Source organism: Plutella xylostella, chromosome 9 (assembly GCF_932276165.1).
Source record: "Plutella xylostella chromosome 9, ilPluXylo3.1, whole genome shotgun sequence".
Classification (NCBI taxonomy): Eukaryota; Metazoa; Arthropoda; class Insecta; order Lepidoptera; family Plutellidae; genus Plutella; species Plutella xylostella.
The window spans coordinates 9,915,009-9,938,250 of NC_063989.1; the positions used below are offsets into that span (position 1 = coordinate 9,915,009).

The following is a 23,242-nucleotide window of genomic DNA, read 5'->3' on the forward strand; positions in this document are numbered from 1 at the left end:
TAATGACTTGAAAATTTTAAAATTAATTAATCTGTGTAAAAAAAAAGTTTTTTTGACGTTTCAGTTTTAGGTTTTCGTTTGATTGATGTATCGTGATCGCAAATAAAATTTTGCAATTAATAAAATTGATTCCATGGTGTATTTAATTTAATTTGATTAGTATCTAATTAGTACTTTCAAAGTGGCGTCCGATGTGAGTATACAAACTTTCATCCCTACAGAAATCTACGAGAAATAGCGTGTTCTATCCAATCCGATACAGCTGGTTTTGATTTTCGTTTGTTGATGAATGATTTCATCGCCGTTTTAATCATTGATATTTCCGTTTATCGGTACCAGATACTCATACCTTTTCTTTGAATACTGGTTTACTTTCGTAGTTTCTACAGAGAGTGTATGATTGTCTGTCGAATGGTGAGAGTAACATTCATTTGTGAATTGTGTTGTAGATGTCTGGAGGTCACAAGCTGCGCTACAAGAACGCGGGGCTGAGCGCGGACGAGCTGCGCCGCCGCCGCGAGGAGGAGGGCGTGCAGCTGCGGAAGCAGAAGAGAGAACAACAACTATTCAAAAGAAGAAACGTAAACCTCCCTCTAGCGAATGCTCCAGACATTACATTGCAGGTTTGTATAATGTTGTTCAGCTGTAAGAACGAAATGTACTCGGTGTGATTGATGGGCTTGGTATTAACAAGTGGAGCTAGCTGGCTGAAGCCTATAGTATCCAAGTTTCCATTAAAATTCATAGCGATTGTACAAAGAAACAATTTGTATGGCCTATTACCACTCCTCTATTTTAATACCAATTTAGTTAACCTATTGATCATGCAATTTCAGGATGACCTCAATGTATCGTCTTCAGATGACATCACACCTCAGATGGTGGCCGCGTTGTACAGTGAGAACCCACAAGACCAGGTCATGGCCACCCAGAGGTTCCGGAAACTGCTCAGTAGAGAACCAAATCCGCCTATAGATGAAGTTATACGAACAGGAATAGTGCCCAAGTTTGTAGAATTCTTAACCAACAGTGCAAACCCAACACTTCAGGTAAGTCCATATTTTTTTACTGAGTATAATATCTGTAAGAAATTGTCTAGTTGAAGTTTTATAGACTGATTTATTTGATAAGGGTATAGGAACAGTAACATAAAAAGTAAAATATCATATATTTTTTTTACTTATGATCATTACATTATAATGCGACATTATTCCCGACTGGCATAGATAGCTACTTTATATCCTAGAATACCTTCTAGAAAACCATAAAAGGCAAAGCAAAACACAGACAAAAGGTGGGAATCTAATAACCTCTACTTGGTAGCTTTGTGATATTTTCATTTCATTTATTTATTTCATAAAACAATGTACATTGTATTTGAAAAAAGTATTTACATAATCAATATTTACAGCTTAAACTAAACAATATAAATAAATTATTATAGTATACATCATTACAAAAATCATTACTCAATACAGAATTAATAAAATGACATTAATTAGATTTATTAGCAATTTATAACATTTACAAATATATATTATTTTTTTTTAGACTAATTGTCTATGTCTATAAAAAACATTGCTTCCGAAACACAGGAACAAACTCTACCTTTCTTAAAATCAGAAATAAGGAATGCTATTAGTAATTTGAAGAACAAAAAAGCAACGGGATCCGACAAGATTACTAATGAAACCCTTAAATGTTACATGGAAGAACTAATAGAACCGATTCAAGTAATTTTCAATAATATTCTAACTACAGGAAAAATACCAAAGCAATGGAATGTATCAATGATAACTTTACTACACAAGAAGGGCAGTCGCCGAGATATTAATCAGTACAGGCCAATCACCCTTTCCTCTTGTCTCTACAAGCTCTTTATGACACTGCTTAAAAACAGAATCCACAAAAAAATCGAGGAAAACCAACCGGTAGACCAGGCAGGATTTCGAAAAGGATTCTCGACAACGGATCACTTGCACTCCTTAAATATGCTAATAGAGAAATATACAGAATGGAAAAAGCCACTATACATTTGTTTTATAGATTTCACCAAAGCATTTGATAGCATTAGTCACGAATATCTACAAAGATCCTTACTACAACAAGGTATAGAGACAAAATATATTCAACTGCTCGGTGAGATATACAGCAACGGTAGCGCAAGAATAAAGTTAGAGTCCGAAGGTCCTATATTCCCATTGAAGAGAGGAGTGAAACAGGGAGACCCTGTCTCCCCAATTTTATTTAATTGCCTGCTTGAAGAAACCTTTCGAGCAGTAGATTGGACAAAGAAAGGAATTCTTATCAATGGATACAGGATGACAGCTTTAAGATTTGCAGATGATATTGTTTTTCTTGCTGAAACATCCCATGAACTACAAAATACAATTTCCGAGTTTCAACTAGCATTTACTGAGTCTGGTCTGCAACTTAATGAATCAAAAACCAAAATTATGACAAACTACACACAGATACCAGTGATAGCTAACGGGAAACAACTGGAATATGTTGAAGATTACGTCTACTTGGGCCAAGTTATCTCATTTCAAAATCGTTTAGATAAAGAGATCGACAGAAGAGTGAACATGGGATGGAAAAAGTATTGGTCACTGAAGTACATTTTTAAGTCAAACCTCCACATATTTATTAAAAGAAAGGTATTTAATATGTGCGTTCTACCAACTATGACATACGGAGCTCAGACTTGGTCAACAACCAAAAAACAAAGAACGAAACTGCTAGTGAACCAACGAGCAATGGAACGCAGCATGCTGGGTATAAAGTTGAAGGATAGAATTGAAAATGAAGTAATAAGGCACCAGACAAAGATTCAGGACATCATCACCACAATAGACAAACTGAAGTGGCAATGGGCGGGTCACGTAATGAGAATTAAAGACCAGAGATGGACTAAACTAACTACTGAGTGGATACCTAGAGACGGTAGGCGAGGAGTCGGGAGACCACTCATGAGATGGTCTGATGAGTTACGAGCATTCCATCCGCTGTGGTGGAGATTTGCCCATAATAGAGCTGCGTGGAACAAGATGGCAAAAATATTCATTGCTCAAAATCGTTGCAAAATGATCAATCACCCAGACAAGCCTGGTCAGCCAGGGTGATACAGACCACACCTCACTGAAATTTTTGAGTAAGTGAGAGGCCTCACCTGTCCTTATAAGGACTTTTAATAAGATGACATTTGGAATATAAATTTAACATCATTTTTTTTTTTTGCTTTGTGTTGCTTGGTCTGACATTATTATTATTTTTTATTTATTTTGAAAATTAAATTATTATTTCTGACATCAATTCTATAAGTACTTATAATGTTAATGTTAATTTTATGTTATTGTATAACTAAATGAATTGTAGGAATTTTATTGATTTTTGTTTAATTTTATTGTAATTTAATGTCAGCAAAAAATATAAATTTATATAATTCTTAAAAAATGCATGAATAATTATAAAGTGAATTTAATTTAATAATTATAAAGTGAATTTAATTTAATAATGTCAATTGCATGTTAAAAATTTATATTGAATAAAGGCTTTATTATTATTATTATTATTATTAATTGTCTATGTGTTTTCCCACTGCTGGGCAAAGACCTCCCCTTTAATCTTCCACTTCTCCCGATCCAATGCGGCTACCTCCCAATTTACAAATATAATAGTATTAATTAATAATATGCTTAGTCACAAATAAAAGACACAATAAATTAAAATTACTATAAAACAAATAAAAAAGAACTGAGTTAATGTCTCTTATCATTTAAATATTCCTCAACACTGTAATAACACTTTTCAATGAGGTATTTTTTACGTTTAATTTTAAATGGAAAATGGAATGGAATGGATAATCCATACGGACTTCTACTTACTTAACTTTTACTCAGTATTCATTACTCAATTTTCAAAACAAATATCATAGAAACCCCCTCAATAAAATTCCAGTTTGAAGCAGCGTGGGCGCTCACAAACATAGCATCAGGGTCCTCTGAACAAACCCACATAGTGGTGGAATGCGGAGCAGTCCAAGTGCTAGTGTCTCTACTGGAGGCGGACGTCAGTGACGACGTGCGGGAGCAGGCGGTGTGGGCGCTCGGGAACGTGGCCGGGGACTCCCCGCGGTGCAGAGATGCGATGCTGGCTGCTGGTGTGCTGCCGCCGCTGTTGACGTGAGTCTGTTGAAGTCTGTTCACCTTTCATATGTATTACCTCTTAGCTACTGAAGCCGCGGCTTTTAATAGATGATGGCAAACAAGGGGTTATTAAATAAGAGATTCAGGAGTGTTGTGATGAAAGGAAGCTTTTTTGTTTGTCCTATAATAACTACTCCAATGTAAGGCCTTTGTACAGCTGTAAAATACAATATGTAAAGGCCAGGAATATGTACTTTTCTAAGGTATAGGCTAACAAATATTTTGATTGTTCCAGAATATTAAACAAATACACAAGGTTATCCATGACAAGAAACGCAGTATGGACACTGTCGAATCTGTGCAGAGGGAAAAATCCACCGACAAACTTTGAGGCTGTGGCTCCAGGTAAATACATAACTATCTACAGTTTTTTATAGCAATTTATTTTTATTAATTTACGTCACTACTACCATATTCTTCCATCTAAGGGCATATACGGAGAGAAAGTGTGCTACCAGCGCCGCCGGTAGCTTTTTGTATGGATAATTTGCCCGCGCTTCTTCTCTTCAGTACCATTAAATATCATAAAACCTAAGCCAGTGCGACTATCTTTCACCTCACACATCTACCCGCAGGTATCCCCGTGCTAGCCCGCCTGCTACACCACTGCGACGCGGATGTGCTGAGCGACGCGTGCTGGGCGCTGTCCTACCTCTCCGACGGACCCAACGAGAAGATCCAGGCCGTCATCGACGCACAAGTGTGCCGTAGACTCGTCGAGCTGCTCATGTGAGTCACTGCTGAGTGAACGAGTGAATGAATGAATGAATGAGTGAATGAATGCTGGGCGCTGTCCTACCTGTCGGACGGACCCAACGAGAAGATCCAGGCGGTGATAGACGCGCAAGTGTGCCGTAGACTCGTGGAGCTGCTCATGTGAGTCACCGCGAATGAAATAATGAGTGAAATGAGTGAAGTCTTTGTTAGCTTCAACGCGGGCACCTACAGACTTGACGGCTACCTTATTATATCAGGCGTGACAAACTTAATAAGACCCAAGATCTACCCCTAACGTTTTACAAAATGATAACCTATAATGCGATCTACACATTTACACTGAATTCTTGAAATTATAGACTAATTAGCATAGAAATTTCTGAAGGGCTATCACGTTGCGCATTTTTTAAGACGTGACAAAAGTTTTGCATCGCGCTCACTCACATAATGCAGCCGCAAGACCGAGTGCGATGGAGAACTTTTGTCACGTCTTAATTGCGCCCCGTGCTAGCCCTTTAGTTATTTATTTACGGTCACCTCTGCCCTATATAACTCACCCTACTATATATATATATACATTTTTCATCCCACCACCTTTTAGGCACAACAAAACCACCGTAGTCTCGGCCGCCCTCCGCGCCGTCGGCAACATAGTGACGGGCGACGACGCCCAAACACAAGCTGTTCTCAACTGCAACCCGCTGCCGTCGCTGCTCGCGCTGCTCCGCTCCGGCACCGAGGCGCTCCGCAAGGAGGCCTGCTGGACCCTGTCTAATATTACTGCTGGCAACGCTTCGCAAATACAGGTACTTTTGCTTCTAGAGCGGGTATTAGTAACTTTAGTGGTCATTTCGAGTTACTTTGGTAGCTATTTCGAGTTAGTTTGGCGTCTACACCGAGTTGACTTGGGGTCTATTTGGGCATAATTCACTTTCGTAGCCATTTAGAGTTAATTTGGCGTCCATTTTGAGTAATTTAGTAACTACACTTCGATAAATAACAAACAATGAAGACACTCGCATGTAAGCCACAAGCCGTGTTCAACTGCAGCCCGCTGCCGTCGCTGCTCGCGCTGCTCCGCGCCGGCACCGAGGCGCTCCGCAAGGAGGCCTGCTGGACCCTGTCTAATATCACTGCAGGCAATGCATCGCAAATACAGGTGATTATAGTGTTTTTAAAGAATTTATAGGCGTTTTTACTCGTTTTCGTGGGTTTTTTGTTACTTTGGTAGGTATTGCGTGTCAAATTGCGTCTGTTTCGAGTTGACTTGGTGTCTTTTTCGGCATAACTCACTTTGGTTGCCATTTTGACTTAATTTAGCGTATATTTTGAGTAAATTCATTAGCTATTTCGATAAATAACAAGCAATGGGGACACTCGTGTGTGGGCCACAAGCCGTGTTCAACTGCAGCCCGCTGCTGGCGCTGCTCGCGCTGCTCCGCTCCGGCACCGAGGCGCTGCGCAAGGAGGCCTGCTGGACCCTGTCTAATATCACTGCGGGAAATGCCTCGCAAATACAGGTAAGAAGTGATTTTTAAAGCATTTATAGGTGGTTTTACTGGTTTTCATGGGTTTAGTTACTTCGGTAGCTATTTCGAGTTAGTTTCGTGGCTATTTCGAGTTAGTTTCGTGGCTATTTCGAGTTACTTTGGTAGCTATTTCGAGTTAATTTAGCGTCTATATTGAGGTTATTTAGAAGCTACATCTAGATTATTTATCTAGACAAACAATGAGGCCACGCGTGTGTCGCTAGCGTCACTACTACTAGTCACTAGGCTAGTGGGTCACTAGCCGTGCTCAACTGCAGCCCGCTGTCGGCGCTGCTCGCGCTGCTCCGCTCCGGCACCGAGGCGCTCCGCAAGGAGGCCTGCTGGACCCTCTCTAATATAACCGCGGGGAATGCGTTGCAAATACAGGTATTTTAGTAATTTTGTAAAAAAATTATAGGTGTTTTTACTGGTTTACGTGGGTTTTAGTTACTTTGGTAGCTATTTCGAGTTCATTTGGCATCCATTTCGAGTTGACTTGGCGTCTTTTTCGGCATAATTCCCTTTGGTAGCCATTTTGACTTAATTTAGCGTCTATTTTGAGTAAATTTATTAGCTATTTCGATAAATAACAAACAATGAGGCCACTCGTGTGTAAGCCTCAAGCCGTGTTCAACTGCAGCCCGCTGCCGTCGCTGCTCGCGCTGCTCCGCTCCGGCACCGAGGCGCTCCGCAAGGAGGCCTGCTGGACCCTCTCCAATATAACTGCTGGAAATGCCTCACAGATACAGGTATTTTTACTACTAGTGCGAGTATTAGTTACTTTAGTGGTCATATCGAGTTACTTTGGCTCTATTTCGAGTTCGTATAGCGTCTATTTCGAGAAAATTTGGCGTATACTTCGAGTTAATTCACTTTGGTAGCTATTTCAGCGTCTATTTTGACTTAATTCAGTAGTTATATTTTAATAAATAATAAACAATGAGGCCACGCGTGTGTCGCTAGCGTCACTACTACTAGTCACTAGGCTAGGGGGTCACTAGCCGTGTTCAACTGCAACCCGCTGCCGTCGCTGCTCGCGCTGCTCCGCTCCGGCACCGAGGCGCTGCGCAAGGAGGCCTGCTGGACCCTGTCTAATATCACTGCAGGGAATGCGTCGCAAATACAGGTGAATTTATAGTGTTTTTAGCATTTATAGAATGGAATAGAATAGAATAGAATAGAAATCATTTATTTGACACACAGCAAAAAAAAAGAATAAACAAAAATACATTAACTTTCAAAAACAGCTAAGTATATATAAAGAGAACTTAAGTAATAATTAAATTAAACAAAAAAATATATAGGTATATTGTAAAAAAAGAATGTACCAGTACAAAACAATGAACAATATGCTGCGTGTCAAAAAGGCACATCCACTCAGCTATTACAGTGTTATTCGCGACGTGCAGACAGAATATTCAAACAACATCCCTCCATATTTGTGTAATTACCTACTACATAAGTAGTGGTTCGTTATGTTCGCAGCATAAATTCTGGAATAAATGTACACAAGGTCAAAAAAGAATAAAACCACCGTGTCTAAATAAATTCCATGAAGGTAAATATTTAAATAACATGACTGTAAGCATTTATTATGAAATATATGACTACTTACCTCATACACATAACTTCTTATTACTTATAATTTATTAAAGTTTAACATTTCACATTTTTCACATCGTATTTCATACTTTATTCAATAATTTAGCACGTAGTGAGTGTGCAGCGCGGCAGCGTCGCGTGATCTGTATCTGAAAGCCGCGTGCCCGGGGACAGGGAACTGAAAACACGAACCGGTTTGAACTGGAATGTACCTGCAAACCTCGGGTTCACAATGGCAGCTGTGGTGTACGCTCACTATCAGAACATGCATAGGTACACACACATATAATAAATATATTTAATGTATTTATTAGGTCAGTGGCATCACAGGGGAAGCGGCTGAAAATCAGCGCGGTAGTAGGTATAAACCCCTATCACCGCATAAGCTGAGCCGCCGTCCGTTTCGGTGCTTGGCAACACGCACCTAAGTACCTATTGTTTTTGTTTCATTTGTAGTTGTACAGTCCAACTGAAAAGCATTTATCATTGTGATTAAAAGTTAGGATCCACTTTCGTTTTCAGGACCTTGTACTGTACCTACCTTGTTTTTATTTTATTTTTTGTGTACTTTTTACTTTTTTTTCTGTTTGTTTTTGGTGTGTGTTTGCAGTGCACTGAATAAACATTTTCTTTCTTTCTTTCTTTCTTTCTATTACTGCGCCTTAGAGGAACTCGAAGGACACAGCACTGGTGTTTCAGTGGATGCCCAGCGTGACGCACGAAACAAATACAAATAATATTTACAAAAAAAAAAACAGTTATTGCGCGAGCGACGCCGCAGCGTGATCACGTGTTCTCCTGAAAACGGGATTTCGCACCGCCAGGGCAGAGAGGCCCGCCCAGCTGCGCTCGTCGCACGCGCACAGGTGCCAAATAGATAATATAACAAAACAGAAACAGAATAATTTTAAAAACAAAACATAACTTGACAATAACCTGTGATGCAATATTAATGGTGAGTGTGTGACAGATAATATCTTAAAGTACTAAACCACTTTGCTATAACCTACTTAGTTTAATCAAATACATACATATTGTGTACTTAGTGTGAAATTAAAATGTGAGTTAGTGAGTATAGTATGCCTATGTGTTAGTGTAATATGCTAGAAAGTGTGTGTGTGTGTGTAGCTAAGAATGAAATAACATATAAATATGTTTTTAATTTACAGACTACCTATGGAGACAGTAGTTATTATACAAATACATAAATAAACTGCCTCTGTGGTCTAGTGGTAGAAGCTTCGCTTCATGGCCCAGAGGTCCCGGGTTCGATTCCCGGGTGGGACCATCAATTTGTGTTTCTAAATTGTGGTTCTAAGTTTGGTTAGGACATAGAAGGCTGATCACCTGATGTCCGAAACAGTGAAACGATCCATGCTGTCGGATGGGCATGTAAAGCAGTCGGTCCTGCGCCTAGCTCTCTCCAGTCGTGTCGGTCAATCCGTCCCATTGGGTTATGAGAGTGATGGAACAGAGAGTGCTCCTGTGTACTGCGCACACACTTGGGCACTATAATCTACTCCTGCGTAGATGGCTGATCTCAAATGAGATTGGCCGCCGTAGTCGAAATTCGGCTAGGAGGACATTATTACATAAATAAAACCAAAAGTTTGTATATATTACTGCACATGCCATCGCCGTGATCAAGCAGATCCAGGAACAATGGAAATCCTACCTTACGCACTGAGGATAAGGTCGTGGTAAGTGCAATTTATAAAATAGATTTTTGCATTGCTAATAAATACGACTTAAAACGATACTTAAAAGAATTAATTGTTTTCAGACCTCGGATTGGCGGTGGGAGATTGTTATATATGTCGCTCGAGAGATATTTAAAACTATGGCGAAACATGGCAGATTTATGTTGGGGAGTCAGCATGAGATAAGTTGCAGCTCTGGTATTAATAGTGTGGTGATTACGGGCCCAGGCCAGCTTATCATACAGATAATCTGGCGACTGGTGCTTCACCACACCGAAGAGGAGAGTGGCCAGATGCAGTTTCCACCTCGCAGCAATCTTCAACAGGTTTGAACGGTTAAGGAACGGTGTAACATGAGCGCGCGGAGGTATATTAAAGCAGAACCTCGCGCAGGCGTTCTGTACTCTTTGTAACAATCTTTCCGTTTTGCGTAATAAACAAGGTGTTTTCACTTGTTTTTAGTTACTTTGGTAGCTATTTCGAGTTACTTTGGCGTCTGTTTCGAGTGATTTTTCGTCTATTTCAAGTTAGGTTAGCGTCTATTACGAATTAATTCACTTTGGTAGCCATTTCGTGTTCATTTAGCGTCTATATTGAGGTTATCTAGTAGCTACATCTACATAAATAACAAGCAATAAGGACACTCGCATGTAAGCCACTAGCCGTGTTCAGCTGCAGCCCGCTGCTGGCGCTGCTCGCGCTGCTCCGCTCCGGCACCGAGGCGCTGCGCAAGGAGGCCTGCTGGACCCTGGCAAAATATAACTGCTGGAAATGCCTCGCAAATACAGGTGGGAGTTTAGTGGATTTGTACTGGTTTTCAGGTTATTTGAAGGGTTCTTAATTCGTTTTAGCAGCCGAAATCATGCTTACGAATAATAGGTAATAGAGGTCAAACATCTTTTGGACACAGTAAAATGACTCGGCTGGAAATGGAAATGCCATAACATAAAGGCACCCTAACATAATAATATGTAGGTATATCAAAAAAAAATATCCGCTCTCGACATGCCTCTGTATACTTATTTGTACGCATCATGAAATCCCTGAACTTGAAGCGGAATGTCCACTGCCGGCTAAACTAAGTTAGTTTGCATAGTTGAGCCCATTTTGTCATACATGTGCGTCCACTGCAAACTATGCACTATGTATGAAAAACTGGCTGAACTATGTGAACTAACTTAGTTTAGCCGGCAGTGGACATTCGGCTTGAAGCTTTGTTAATCTGTTTTATCACACTTTAGTAATCGACCATTCCCCTCTCTCCACAGACAATAATAGACGCGAACATCTTCCCGACTCTCATAGAGATCCTGCGCTCGGCCGAGTTCAAGACGCGCAAGGAGGCGGCGTGGGCCGTCACCAACGCGACCAGCGGCGGCTCGCACCAGCAGATACGGTACTGTGCACTCTGTGTCCTCAAGTTAGGGCACACAATCCCGCGCAGTCAGTTCAAGACGCGCAAGGAGGCTCGCACCAGCAGATACGGTATTAACAATAATAATATATCATCAGAATGCCCTATCCAACGTCTTCTCTTCGTCGTCTCCCGTTTCGTACACAACGCTTTACATCTCCGTCGCGCCTCCCCCACCGTCGCTCCGCCCGTCGCAAGTTTCAGAGCCTGTGTTATGGGTATCGGACAGCTGATATATCTACACAAGTACATAGATAGATACCTATTAAATATAAATATCAACACCCAAGACCCGAGTACAAATATCTGTCTTTAAACAAATATCTGCCTCAGCCGGGAATCGAACGCGGGACCTTCGGCATAGCAGTCAGGGCCACTGACCACTACGCCATTCGACCGTCTGATGATTATTTACTTTTAAATCCCTAAAAGGCAGCTTATCAATTTTATACGAAGCTACAAAAATAAAATATTATCTTAGATACCTAGATATACATTTTTAGACCTACATATTTAACAACATAATTAATTTCTCCAGATACCTAGTGGAGCAAGACTGCATCCCTCCTCTATGCGACCTGCTGACTCTGACCGACGCTAAGACCGTGCAGGTCGCGCTCAACGGACTAGAGAACATACTGAAGGCGGGGCAGGGCGCCACCGACAACCCGTATGCAGTGCTGGTCGAGGACTGCTTCGGTAATAATAATATGTGCTATATGGCTGTGAATTTAGCAATCAGCCGCGAATAGCAGGGTGATGCAAAAAAAGGTATGGTAAGCCGCGAAAGGTACTCAGCAGGTCATTCTAAACTACTTTAGTTCTTCGATAACTCCGGGATAAAAGTAGCCAACACGTTAATCCAAAGTGTCACCTTACTACAAACGTAATTTTGTCAAAATAGCCTTTTTTCAGTGAAAGAAAAACAATCATACTCCAATTATTGCTTTTATTTTATTATTATTACTAACTCCCAAATAAAAACCCGTCATTTCCCAACCCGCAGGCCTCGACAAGATCGAGTTCCTGCAATCGCACGAGAACCTCGAGATCTACCAGAAGTCGTTCGAGATGATCGAGCGCTACTTCGGCTCCGAAGAGGAGACGCCTACCACCACTGGAGACCAGTTCTCGTTCGGACCCGCCGCGCCCGCCGGACCACTGCAGTTCTAGGTATGACCATTGATTTATTATATGTATAATTGGTAGAATACCAGGTTTCCAGCACTCCAAGAAAGAAAAATAGACGCATTTTTCCTGAAATAAAAATGACATATTATGTATCTAGCCTATCTGAAACCTAGTTAAACATTGTGAGATATGGCGTTTCGACTTTCTCCGTGTTCGGCATCATAAGGGTCACAGTGACAGTTAAATAAAGTCCATTTTTCTCTCCACCTTTAATTTGCAAGGTGCGGGTGCCTATATAAATAGAGTGAGTCGCCCGCGCGCCTCAGTTGTAATATCACCATGCAGAAATGACTAGGTTTCAGATAGGCTAGATACATAATATGTCATTTTTATTTCAGGAAAAATGCGTCTATTATGTAGTCTGAGCCTATCTGAAACCTAGTTAAACATTGTGAGATGTGTTTATTATCGCATGGTGGAGAGAAAACCAACTGTGACCCATGAGCTACTGATGAGTATATCAGTAGATAAATATTTGAATCTATAAATTTATAATGCATAGATTTCTAGGTAATAGATATACTAAAAAGAAAGGTATAAGTATACATAAGACTTAAGTACTTCCTTATTATTCCTGACTTGTCAGAAAGTTATGGAAGGTATGTACCTATACATATAGGTAGGTATTTATACATATGGATACACACAGTGCCTCTTCGAAAGCAATACTTATAAGTAATTATTGATCAAAATCTTGTTATTGTCAAGGCAATATTTTTAACATACACTAGCCGAGTGGATGGAACCAGTGAAATACTTTGCAACAATATTTAAAAGTTGTAAAGTGTAGAATATCGATCCAGGCCGCTGGGGCTCAGGTCAGCACCTGCTGACTAGGGTATGTAATTCTGAACTGACCTCAGAAATGCAGCAGCCGACCCTGGAGCCTCGAGGACCTGCTCAGTCAGCCCCGTACGACGACACGGCCTGCAACACCTGGCGCGGCATCTAGTCCTTGGAACGAGGAGTGGTGCTTGAAGGGAAGATAATTTTACTAAATATCTCAGCCTCATCAGCTACTGGTAAAGATTAGATGAAGGCTGTGACACTGGCGGATAACTAAGTATTCAGTTTTTCAAAACATGATGCAGGTAACTATATTCATATTCTAGATTGACAAGTAACACACAGTCTAATTTTGTATTCTAACTAACTCGGCGGTTAACGAGTTCCTGTGCAGTCCTACTAGGAAGGAAAGTTATTTTACAAGCCTTTGCACCGATTTTGTGGGCTACTATCATTCTGTATCATCATGTGTGAATATTATGAGCTCTGGCAGCATTCCTTGGTAGATGACATCAATTAATAAAGATTGATTAACACACAATAACAATTATAATAGTTGATAAATGAAACCCGGCTAACATGTCTTAACTGGGTAAGTAAATGATCAGTCATGCCACCAGGATAAGTAAAATGTTCAGTACTTCATATGAAAAACATTAACAAGGTCACCTTTACGTATGTTCGTCAACACTTAGGGCAGGTCTCGGCCAAAACCTTAAGGCTTCGCCTTGTTGCAACTTCAAAGGTACGTAGGTAGGTACCTACTTACATTGTTGTAGGTTCGATTTTGAAACCATTAAGTCAACCTAGATAAAACAAAATAAAATAGCTCGATTAAATAAAGATGGTACGTAAAGATGTTAGTTGTACCTGATCAGACCTGATGCAACGACAGCCAACATATACTCTCTAATCTGTGGAATCAACAATCATGGTGGCGGGAACATGGACAGTTGGACGAGCCACCTCGAGCCTGACTTATCAATCAGAACTGACAGTTCGACCAGACCAACAGCAGATAGCTTGCGGCTTTCTATAGGTAAACTTAGGTAGTTAGCTATACCCAAGAAAAAGTCCTTGGACATCGATATGACAGTGGAACGGCGAATAACTGTGACACTCTTTAAAACAAAAAGGCTTGTTGTTGTTGTCCAGCTAAGGAAGGTTACCTACTTCAGCGACCTGGTATTGCATTCTGAAAGAACTGCGAAGAGTTAATATTATGACTAATAATTATTACTTATTTAGAAAGTTTTCCTTCTTCTTATAGTGCCTCTCCATCGCCAGCTAGAGGCCAGAGAGCTCCTAAATGAGATGCGAGTACGAGCATGACACAAGTAATTTTTTACTTGGTAAGTAACTAGTTACGTAACTAACTGAAAGATCCATAAAACAGATTACTCAAAATGGAATTGTGAAAACGGCACGTCTGCATCTTAACCAGTCAGTCTAAGTAGTTTCAGCAGATACAGTGTTGAAAAATAGTTATGAAACGTTTGCGCCAGAATTGAATTAAAAATACATTTTCATTAGAGAAGCCGTTTAGGCATGAATAGGTACTTTCACCCTTTGAATTGTGCTCCAAATGATGACCTTCGAAATTCATAGAAATTTAATGACGACTGCCATTGTTTATTATCTAGCCCAGTAAATTGAGTTGGGCTACGGCTACACGTGATGTGATACACAGTACACAGTAGGTATATGCATGTTCCCAGAATAGTGGAAGTTATAATTTTACCAAAAGGTAGTCGTCTCGTGCAAGAGCACCGTTACTCGATTTATTCGATACACAACTAGTAGACAGCTGCTGCGTAGGAGGTTCACGCATTTTTCAACAAAGAGCTCTGACACACACTCACAATCCACAGGGACATAAGGAAGACAGCTTATATGGTGTCACTCAGAAACCGCGATGACACTCTGATCATGATCACCCGACAGTAGGATCATAATAAATTCGGTAACTTGTGAAGCGGTATGGTATAGCAACAGCGACTTTCACGAAATCAGGAATTAGCTCAGTGCTTTCAGGTTGAACACTCGCCGGTGGGATTCACTTTGCTCACAGCCGAGAAAAGAAAAGACTCAAAGCTGGAATCTGCCGATGTGTCATGACACTTAAGATAGTGTCTGGGGGGTCACTTTATATGACGAAAAACGAACTTTCAGTGCACTGCGGCGCGAGCCGCTCTATCTGTTTGTACGAGGGCTACACCGAAAAGATCGGGAATAGAATACTTAGGAATAAATTAGAGTGAAACCTTTTTGGTGTATCAAATGTAGTGTTTTTTCAAACATAATTCCATTTTTGAATTTTAAAAAAAGTAAAAAATAAAAGAGTATTGACCATTTGAATTTGACAAGTCGGTGTAAAAAATGGAGCTTACGCGGGAACATTTCCGTGCAATAATTTTTCACAACTTTCGTCGAGGTTTATCTCAAGAACAATGTCTCGCCGAGCTTGTTTCTATTTATAAACTTGAAGCACCAAGTAAAACAACTATATATCGTTGGTATTCTGAGTTTCGCCGTGGACGTTCCTCTCTTACCATAGTCCCTTCTACTGGTCGGCCAAAAACAGCGGTAACACAAGATAACATCGATGCTGTACGCCAGTTAATAAAAGAAGATAGACATGTGACATACGAGCAGATTCGGGCTTCTCTCAGCATTGGTATGACAGCCATTCAAACCATTTTACATGAAGAACTGGGTGTCAAGAAGTTAGTTTCGCGCTGGGTGCCCCACCGTTTGACCGAGGAACAAAAGTCGGCTCGTGTTAATTGGTGTCGATCTGCTCTGCAACGGTTCAATGGAGGCAGTTCAAATGCTGTCTACAATATCGTCTCTGGTGATGAATCGTGGATTTATTCATATGAGCCCGAAAGAAAACATCAATCGGCAGTTTGGGTCTTCGAAGGTGAGGTCAAGCCAACAAAAGTTATTCGCTCACGCAGCGTGTCGAAAAAAATGGTCGCTTCGTTTGTATCGAAAACTGGCCATGTGGCTACGATTTCATTACAAGAACAAAGGACGGTTACTGCTGATTGGTACACAACAGTTTGTTTGCCGGAAGTCGTAAGAGAACTTCGTAAAACTAACCCGAATCGTCGTATAATCCTTCACCACGATAATGCAAGCTCTCATACCGCTCGCAAAACAAGAACGTTTTTAAATATGGAAAACGTGGAGTTGGTGGACCATCCTCCGTATAGCCCTGATCTGAGCCCCAATGATTATTTTACATTCCCAAGAATTAAAGATATGCTACGTGGTCAACGGTTTAGCGGCCCAGAAGAGGCGGTCGAAGCTTACAAATCAGCTGTTTTGACAGTATCCACTTCAGACTGGAATTACTGTTTCAATGATTGGTTTAATCGAATGAAAAAGTGCATTGAATGTCACGGAGACTACTTTGAAAAACAATAAAAGTAAATAATATTATGATATCTTTGTACTTTTTTCTATTCCCGATCATTTCGGTATCGCCCTCGTATGTATTAAACGTGCCGATTGCACGACAGCTCTCGTTCGTTCGTTTCTCATCAGTATAGAGTAACGCTCCTGTACTTACCGTGCGTCACCATTCCCATGAGCAGTCCAATGATCTTTAGGCAGTTTAGAACAAAAGCTGCACTAGACAGTTTCTTCAGCAGAGACATCGAAATAAAAAATTGATTGCACAACTATCCCCAGGAGCAGTCTACAGGTCACTTTGGGCAGTTCAGAAGAAAGCTGCTTTAATAGAATACCCTACCTCAGCGGAGGCATTAAATTGTGCTATAACAATTTTAGAAGCGGTGCACGTTACCCGATTTGTCGTCATCCATGCCGATGCGGCTACGGCGACTGCAGGTGGTTACTCAGGCTTCGTTGGTGTGCCCTTGTATGGCTAAGTAAACGTTCGTCTGCATATGCCAAAATCACTGATGAATAGCGCACGTTACTCGATACCTTCTAAATAAGTCACTCATAATGATGGCTGATGATGATGATGACCGTGCTAGCAATAGTGCAGGCGGTTCCGCTGAGCATAAAATCTCTTCCCAGACAGGGGGCGTTTGGATCAGGCAACCAGAACAGGAGTGCCAGGTGTGCGCAGCGATGCAGGTGGGACAACACAGCCGCCAGGGCAGGAGTACATGGCTGGGTCTATGCAGCGATGCAGGTAGCACAAACCGGTGGCCAGGGCCAGGACCGGGTGTACGCTGCGATGCAGGTGGCACAAAACGGTGGCCAGGGCCAGGACCGGGTGTACAGCCGCCAGGGCAGGAGTGCATGGCTGGGTCTATTCCGCGATGCAGGTACCACAAACCGGTGGCCAGGGCCAGGACCGGGTGTACGCTGCGATGCAGGTGGCACGAGACGGCGGCCAGCGCAGGAGCACAGGGCCGGGTGTATGCTGCGATGCAGGTGGCACGAACCGGTGGCCAGGGCAGGAGCGCAGGGCCGGGTGTACGCTGCGATGCAGGTGCCACGAGACGGCGGCCAGCGCAGGAGCACAGGGCCGGGTGCAGGTTACACGAAACTTCAATTTCACCGAATCGGCCTGCCTACCCTCAGCGGGTAGGTACCGGCGGATCACATTACTCGCCGCACATGCCACAATATCCCAACATACTGAAACTCGGAGCCACGTGCTTCCTGTAAAAAATCCTATGACGGTCCTGGTAAGCTCCTGTTTATAAAGCCTTACATAAGCTATAATCAAGTGCATTATTGTAATAGCAAAGTTTTTATCAACTGTTTTCTAAAAATATTAGAAATTGAGGGTAGAAAAATATATTTTTATTATTTTTTTTCTGTATAAAATTAACATATGCTTTACTTAAAGCGGTCATTAATGTAAGTATCTAGCTCAAGCGCCACTAGTAGGACCGGAATATGTGATCAATCATCACCACGACTATTGAATCGGACCCTACTGCGTGGGATAAAAACCCCAAGCGCCAGAGCATTATGACCAGTGGCTGAGCTTTTAAAAGCAGTAAATAATAGCATTTTACTCACGGCTTATCAACTCAAACCTTCGTTGCGAAATCCTCAGCAATGCCTCTGCGTGCGCAGCAGCCGGCAGGCCCCGCGCCGCCTGGTCCGCATCACGCTACAGCTCCCGGTAGCGAGGACTCCGCAAATTCAATATTATATTTTTCCCCGTCGGAGCGAAGCCGACGAGAACCGTGGCTACATTGAGCCATTTTGCCGAAGTGTTCACTTCAAAAATCAAAAACCAACTGAGGCGCGCGGGCGACTCACTCTATTTATATAGGCACCCGCACCTTGCAAATTAAAGGTGGAGAGAAAAATGGACTTTATTTAACTGTCACTGTGACCCTTATGATGCCGAACACGGAGAAAGTCGAAACGCCATATCTCACAATGTTTAACTAGGTTTCAGATAGGCTCAGACTACATAATAAACATTTACCTTGTACTCCACATGAATACCTATGTACCTACCATATGGCCAAACTCGTGTCATTTTCGAAGGCGAGATCGTGCCAAGGCTACACAACGGTACTCTCAAGCATTTAAACATTTTAGCACGCAGCTTTTATTGACGAAGCCACAACTTCAACGGAGTCGCTCGGTCTTGAAGCATGCTATTCCTGACCTAAAAGACAACTTTTTCATTTTGCTTTCAACTGTTTATACTAATTTGGCGACAAAAGTAAATAACAAAGTTTTTGTTTTCAGATTCACTACAAAACGTCTTCGCAATTGAGGTTTTCGCTAAGTCGCCGAGGCGGGTGTCGTCGGTCGCTGTGTTACATTGAATCTGCTTATCGTATTGTAATTTCAATAATTTATATAATTAACTTGCAAGAGAAGCAAATAACTAACGTTTATGTTTTGTTTTTGCTTGTGTAGATAATCGCCGTCTATATTATTATACATAAAATATAAACTATAGTACGTGTATTTTGTAGTAAAATATTATTTTAGTTGGCACCTAACGGTCGTTATTTATATTGTGACAAAACTTGTATATTGTTATCTGGTGAAATAACTTGTATTGGTTACTAGTTATTACTATTAAATTGTATGTATGTATGTATTAATAAAATTGGTACCAATACATTATAGTTTCATTTCTGTACATATAAATATTCAACTAATTTTAAATTAAAGTATTAAAAATATTAGGCTTACATTCAATGACATAAAAACATAAGGTAAACATGTTTTTTATAAGAAAGTCGCGTTAGTGATGGTACCGAGGAGTGTGTAAGTGACAATTAAGACCAAGGAACATTACAAGGCAGTACAAAACAAGTTGCTAAAACAGTATTTTTTATTGGAAACTTAACATGAATATTTATAGATAACTTACCTATTTTATGATAGGAGAAGGCACATTTACTTATTTGTTTTGTATAAAAATATAAAATATAGATATACATATTTAACCAGAGAAGTAGTCCAACAAAAAGGAATGTATACTTACACTAAATGGTCCATAACATATCAGTATAAACACATAATTATGGCATCGATCTTTCAGTTCACTGATCAAAACAACATCAGTAAATATATTTGGTATCGATTACAATATTTTTTGTACAATTTGTAAAATCTTGGAATGTTAACAACGGAATGTCTCGTAAAACTATAAATTTATAAGTAAAACCCATTAGTAAAATCTTAAATTTAACAAATCCTTATCCTATACTTTTATGGTTATAACTAAAAATAACAATAAGACTAAAACTGTGGTTTTAGCACCTTTAAAGTTAAACCCGTATAAAACCATAGTTTTGTGACACAAATGAGGCATATTAGGTACTTCACTCAATAATTACAGACAGTTAATAAACTGTAAACTGATGTAATATAAAATAACCCATACCATATTACTTCACAGCCTATTTGTAAGTAACCTTATACAGGATGTTGCAAAAGTAGGATACTAAGCCGAATGGGGTGACTCAGGGGGTTGTTCTGCTAGACTAGCACAGGGCGCAAGACGTTAAGACGTTCCAAAAGTTTCTTCGTCGCGCTCGCTCTCGAGGCCGTGCGATGTGAGTGAGCGTAATGCAAACTTTTGTCACGTCTTGCGCCCCCTTGAACAACTTTTGTTCTGCCTTTTTTTTATCTTTTCCACAGAAAGATCTTGGAAAAAAGATGTGTAATTTCTTTCGGCTGACTATATCCTTATTAAACACCTTTTTTACTACCAACAACCACAAATTAACCTACCACTGAACGCCCATATCGTTGAAATACATGAGTGTCCTCAGGAAGGATTGCTCTACGAACAGCTGGTCCCAGAACTTCATTCGGTCGTAGTAAGGGTTCCGTCCCTTGGTGAGCTCCGTGCCGATAGCGAGGTAGTTCAGCCTGTCTTCGTTCTCTACTGGGTCCCAGGTTATGTGGAATAGAGGGTCGTTGTCGTCGGGAGTTGGGTTCCTGAAATAATGGAAACTTTGCTTAGAGTAGGTAGGTATAGGGATGTAGATATGTATTAGTGTTTAGGTATGTAGATATGTATTTATGATCTTTTTAAATGAAAGCTACTTTGAAATAGTTTTCTTTAGCGCATCATCAGTAATCAGCTCTTTTGTTATTTATTTAATGAACCAGTTTCAAAACTACATTACTACATTTATTTACTAATAAATATAATATTGTAAGGTATACATTTATTTATTTACTAATAAATAAATGTATACCTTACAATATTATATTGTCATATACAAACCCGTATTTAGCGAAGTTGGTCCACATCTTGATGACCCTACTGCGGACCCTCACGGAGTCCCTCCCGCCGCGCGCGTACCGGTCCTCGGCCGGGAGTCGAATCTGGAACATGTAGGGGATCTCCCCGCAGTTCATGTAGCACAGCTCGTGCGGCACCGACCAGTCGCCGGAGAAGTTGAGCACATAGTAGTACACGGGGCTCTCGGCCGCCCACCGCGCGTGGAACCGCACCGACTTGTTCACACAGTACAAGAAGTAGTAGTCACTGATCATCTGCAAATACTGGTCCTTCGTGCCGTCGCTCAACTCTGCGTCCTCCCCGGTGTAGAAGTTGATCAACTGCTGCACGAGTTTGGTTGACAAACTGTTCATGCCACTCGCCATCTGTTTCGGCAATGTAAAACTACTTCTCTGATTCAACTGCTCGTAATTCTCGCTGAAGTTGTACTTTAGAAACTTGAGTAAGGATGTCTCAATGTTGTCGCCCCCAATAATCATTGGCACCTTGTTGAATTTGCCAGACTTCAAAATTAGAAAGGGACTCTTGGATAGAAACGCTGTGTGGCCCTCAAAGTCTTCCTCGATGCATGGCCTGAACATCGGGTTGAAGATGTCTGTAGCATCTTCAACTACAGCAATTTTATCCAAAAATGCTTTCACAATATCTTCTGCTGGCAGAGTTTTCAATATTTCTACAATTTCAGCATAATCATTACCTTTAACTTCAATCCCAAGGGCTTTAGCTAGTTCTACAACTGCAGCTGCTGGGTTTTTGGTCAGAGCCCAGTTGTTCAAGGCACTTGCACTTTGTATGATGGCTTTGTGGAACAGCCCCTCGGTCATGCTCGACAGCATCATCAGGTGGACAATAGCACCGCCAGTGCTGCTACCAAATAAAGTAACATTATTAGGGTCCCCACCAAATAAACTAATGTTCCTTTGAACCCATTTTAGTCCCATAACAATGTCTTTTAGTCCAGCATTTCCTGGTGCAACCACATTTTGAATTGACAGGAAGCCCATTGGGCCGGCTCGGAAACTGCATGTCACAAACACAACATCTTCATCTACAAGGATGCATGGTTCAAGCAGAATATTGAGAGACCAGCAGTAGTTGAAACAGCCGATCCAAAACATGACAGGTTTTGGTTTGACTGGATTCAGGTCTCTCGTGACAATGTGAACATAGAGACAGTCTTCGTTGAGGAGGCAGCACTTGGTGACCAGCTCGGCCCCAGTCACCGGGCCACACACCTTCTTGGTGCAATCAATGTCTTCTTGCCACGGAGCCGCTGGTTTGGGTGCCTGTGATAAATGAAAAATATTTCAATTGTTACTTTCTTTTACACGAAAATATATTTTATTAGCTACTATCATGCCTATGTGCAGCAGTTAATGATTGTGATAAATGAAAAATATTTCAATTGTTAATTTCTTTTACAGGAAAACATATTTTATTAGCTACTATCATGCCTATGTGCAGCAGTTGATAATTGTAGGCCGATGATGATGATGATGCAAGTGTACTATCTGTCCTGTGTGTGCAGTGTCCATTTCTTCAATATGCATGCATTTCTGATATGCGAGAGTCAAATATCTGCCATAGCCAGGAAATGAATAAATACATATATTTCGAATATTGTATTGTAAAATTATTCACACACTACTAAACATACTTACACTAAATCGTAGTTGACCCAAAGGTGGTGTCCCATATGGAACTCTATAGAAGGAGTACAGATTTTTGCCATCTCTTTCCTCTAAACTTCCTATTACAGGCCCTTCTTTGGTGACAACTCGTACTCTTTCACCAACAGTATTCTCACCCATTCTTGTATATTATGTACACAAACAAATTCTGAAACAATAGAAAATTCTATGTATAAGTAATTTAAAGATAAAAATCAAAATAAAGAGATTACATAGTTGACAGAAGACAGTAAAAGTTGTAAAGTATATTCCCAGACACATGTGATGTGATAAGTGTTAGCATCACTAAGTATAAAATTTGTGCTGATAAGAACATTTAAGTAGCTCTGAAAGTAGAATCCTCAAGATAAACCTCATTTCGTGTCCTGCAGAGACTTCGGGAGATAAAACATTACAAAGTTTGTCGAAGTACGCGTACGTACCAACGTTTATCAAAATTTATCCAATTTTAAAGGTATTTAAGTATTTTGGACAACAGGATATTAAAGGGCCGTTATTATATTTCACAATGAGTTCATTGTACACATCACGTACACACACTATTTAGATTACATAAAACTGTTTACTTTTGTTGATAAACTCATGAATAAAATTGATTGAAAAAAAGCAAGCAAATGACAGCAACAGCATTAAAATGACATCTGACGGGTTGACATTGACATAAATATTATGAAATTATTG

The 23,242-nt window shown here is 40.6% G+C and overlaps 2 protein-coding genes across 6 annotated transcripts; one reads left to right on the top strand and one right to left on the bottom strand.

The window, feature by feature from the left end:
* The first annotated feature begins 43 nt into the window (after positions 1 to 43).
* Positions 44 to 19,229, top strand: LOC105382033 (importin subunit alpha-7). Of its 4 annotated transcripts, none has more exons than XM_048622961.1 (12): positions 44 to 193; positions 450 to 623; positions 837 to 1,049; positions 3,961 to 4,184; positions 4,444 to 4,553; positions 4,784 to 4,884; positions 5,032 to 5,084; positions 5,527 to 5,731; positions 11,025 to 11,152; positions 11,709 to 11,869; positions 12,177 to 12,342; positions 18,846 to 19,229. In XM_048622961.1, coding segments are annotated over exons 2-12 (1,536 nt in total). In that variant the 5' UTR covers positions 44 to 193; the 3' UTR covers positions 18,847 to 19,229. The 4 variants fall into 4 exon arrangements, with proteins under 4 accessions (XP_048478918.1, XP_048478919.1, XP_048478916.1 ...); XM_048622962.1 differs by having other exon boundaries at positions 4,784 to 4,873; positions 5,021 to 5,084; XM_048622959.1 differs by lacking the exon at positions 5,032 to 5,084 and having other exon boundaries at positions 4,784 to 4,937; positions 12,177 to 12,343; positions 18,841 to 19,229.
* A 202-nt stretch (positions 19,230 to 19,431) lies between these two features.
* On the bottom strand, positions 19,432 to 23,181 carry LOC105381931 (acetylcholinesterase). 2 transcript variants are annotated; one of them, XM_011551778.3, is made up of 4 exons: positions 22,984 to 23,181; positions 22,532 to 22,709; positions 20,853 to 22,156; positions 19,432 to 20,560 (listed from the first exon to the last, which is right to left on the bottom strand). In XM_011551778.3, exons 2-4 carry the CDS (start codon positions 22,679 to 22,681, stop codon positions 20,347 to 20,349), a joined length of 1,668 nt encoding a protein of 555 aa, XP_011550080.2. In that variant the 5' UTR covers positions 22,682 to 22,709; positions 22,984 to 23,181; the 3' UTR covers positions 19,432 to 20,346. The 2 variants fall into 2 exon arrangements, with proteins under 2 accessions (XP_011550080.2, XP_037961814.1); XM_038105886.2 differs by having other exon boundaries at positions 22,914 to 23,181.
* Between the last annotated feature and the right edge of the window lie 61 nt (positions 23,182 to 23,242).